At 52.2% G+C, this 673-nt stretch overlaps 1 protein-coding gene across 1 annotated transcript in view; it reads right to left on the bottom strand.

The window, feature by feature from the left end:
- The window catches only part of EIF3C (eukaryotic translation initiation factor 3, subunit C), a 17,227-nt gene extending 16,554 nt beyond the window's left edge, over positions 1–673 (bottom strand). The window contains exon 1 of the mRNA XM_006896625.1: positions 568–673. Coding sequence (XP_006896687.1) covers positions 568–668 — 101 coding nt within the window. The 5' untranslated portion in view covers positions 669–673. The remainder of the gene's footprint in view (positions 1–567) is intronic.

Below are 673 nucleotides of genomic sequence, written 5' to 3'. Positions count from 1 at the left end.
TCCAGATTTCTTGGCACAATTTGGTGAGCACGTCCATGGCAGCATCTGTTAACTGAAATATGTCAATTGGTATACCATCTATTCCTGGAGCCTTATTTTTTGCCATGGGAAAGGTAGTTCAAGTTCAAAGCATAACAGATATTTAAGAACTTGTCTGCAAAGTCAGGTGGCTAGATCAGACTTCTGGGTTCCTTCTCTGATCAATGAGAGGCCAGATGATATCAATAACTCTTGACTTCCAAGATCGTGTAAAGACTAGTCTGATGTCGCAGCGTGAAGGGAAGCAGGGAGGCTGTGGGCACTGAGGCCACTGCAGCAACTGATGTGCCAGAACCTCTTCTCTGTGTCTCCCCTTTCAGAACGCCCTTTGGGGCAATCCCACTTCTCAATTCTAAGGGAGAAGGGTGTCCCACCAGCACTGCTCAGGTCCCTCAAACTCTCAACATCCCCAGAACCCATTTAGGCTGCTTCCTCCCGGCTGCCTTCACCCCACTTCCCTTCCCACACGTACAACGTCCCACCCGCACTCTCGGATCACCGTACCACGGAGCGGGGGCCCCCACTCACTGTTTGCCGTAGTTACCCCCGACGGGTTTGGTGACGAGCTCCTCCCCAGACAGGGACGACTCGGACTCGCTGTCCGTACCAGTGGTGAAAAAACGCGACATGGCGA

This window comes from Elephantulus edwardii, unplaced genomic scaffold (assembly GCF_000299155.1).
Source record: "Elephantulus edwardii isolate Elephantulus edwardi_28Jun2011 unplaced genomic scaffold, EleEdw1.0 scaffold00186, whole genome shotgun sequence".
Taxonomy (NCBI): domain Eukaryota; kingdom Metazoa; phylum Chordata; class Mammalia; order Macroscelidea; family Macroscelididae; genus Elephantulus; species Elephantulus edwardii.
This window is presented reverse-complemented; position numbering and strand designations above follow the sequence as displayed.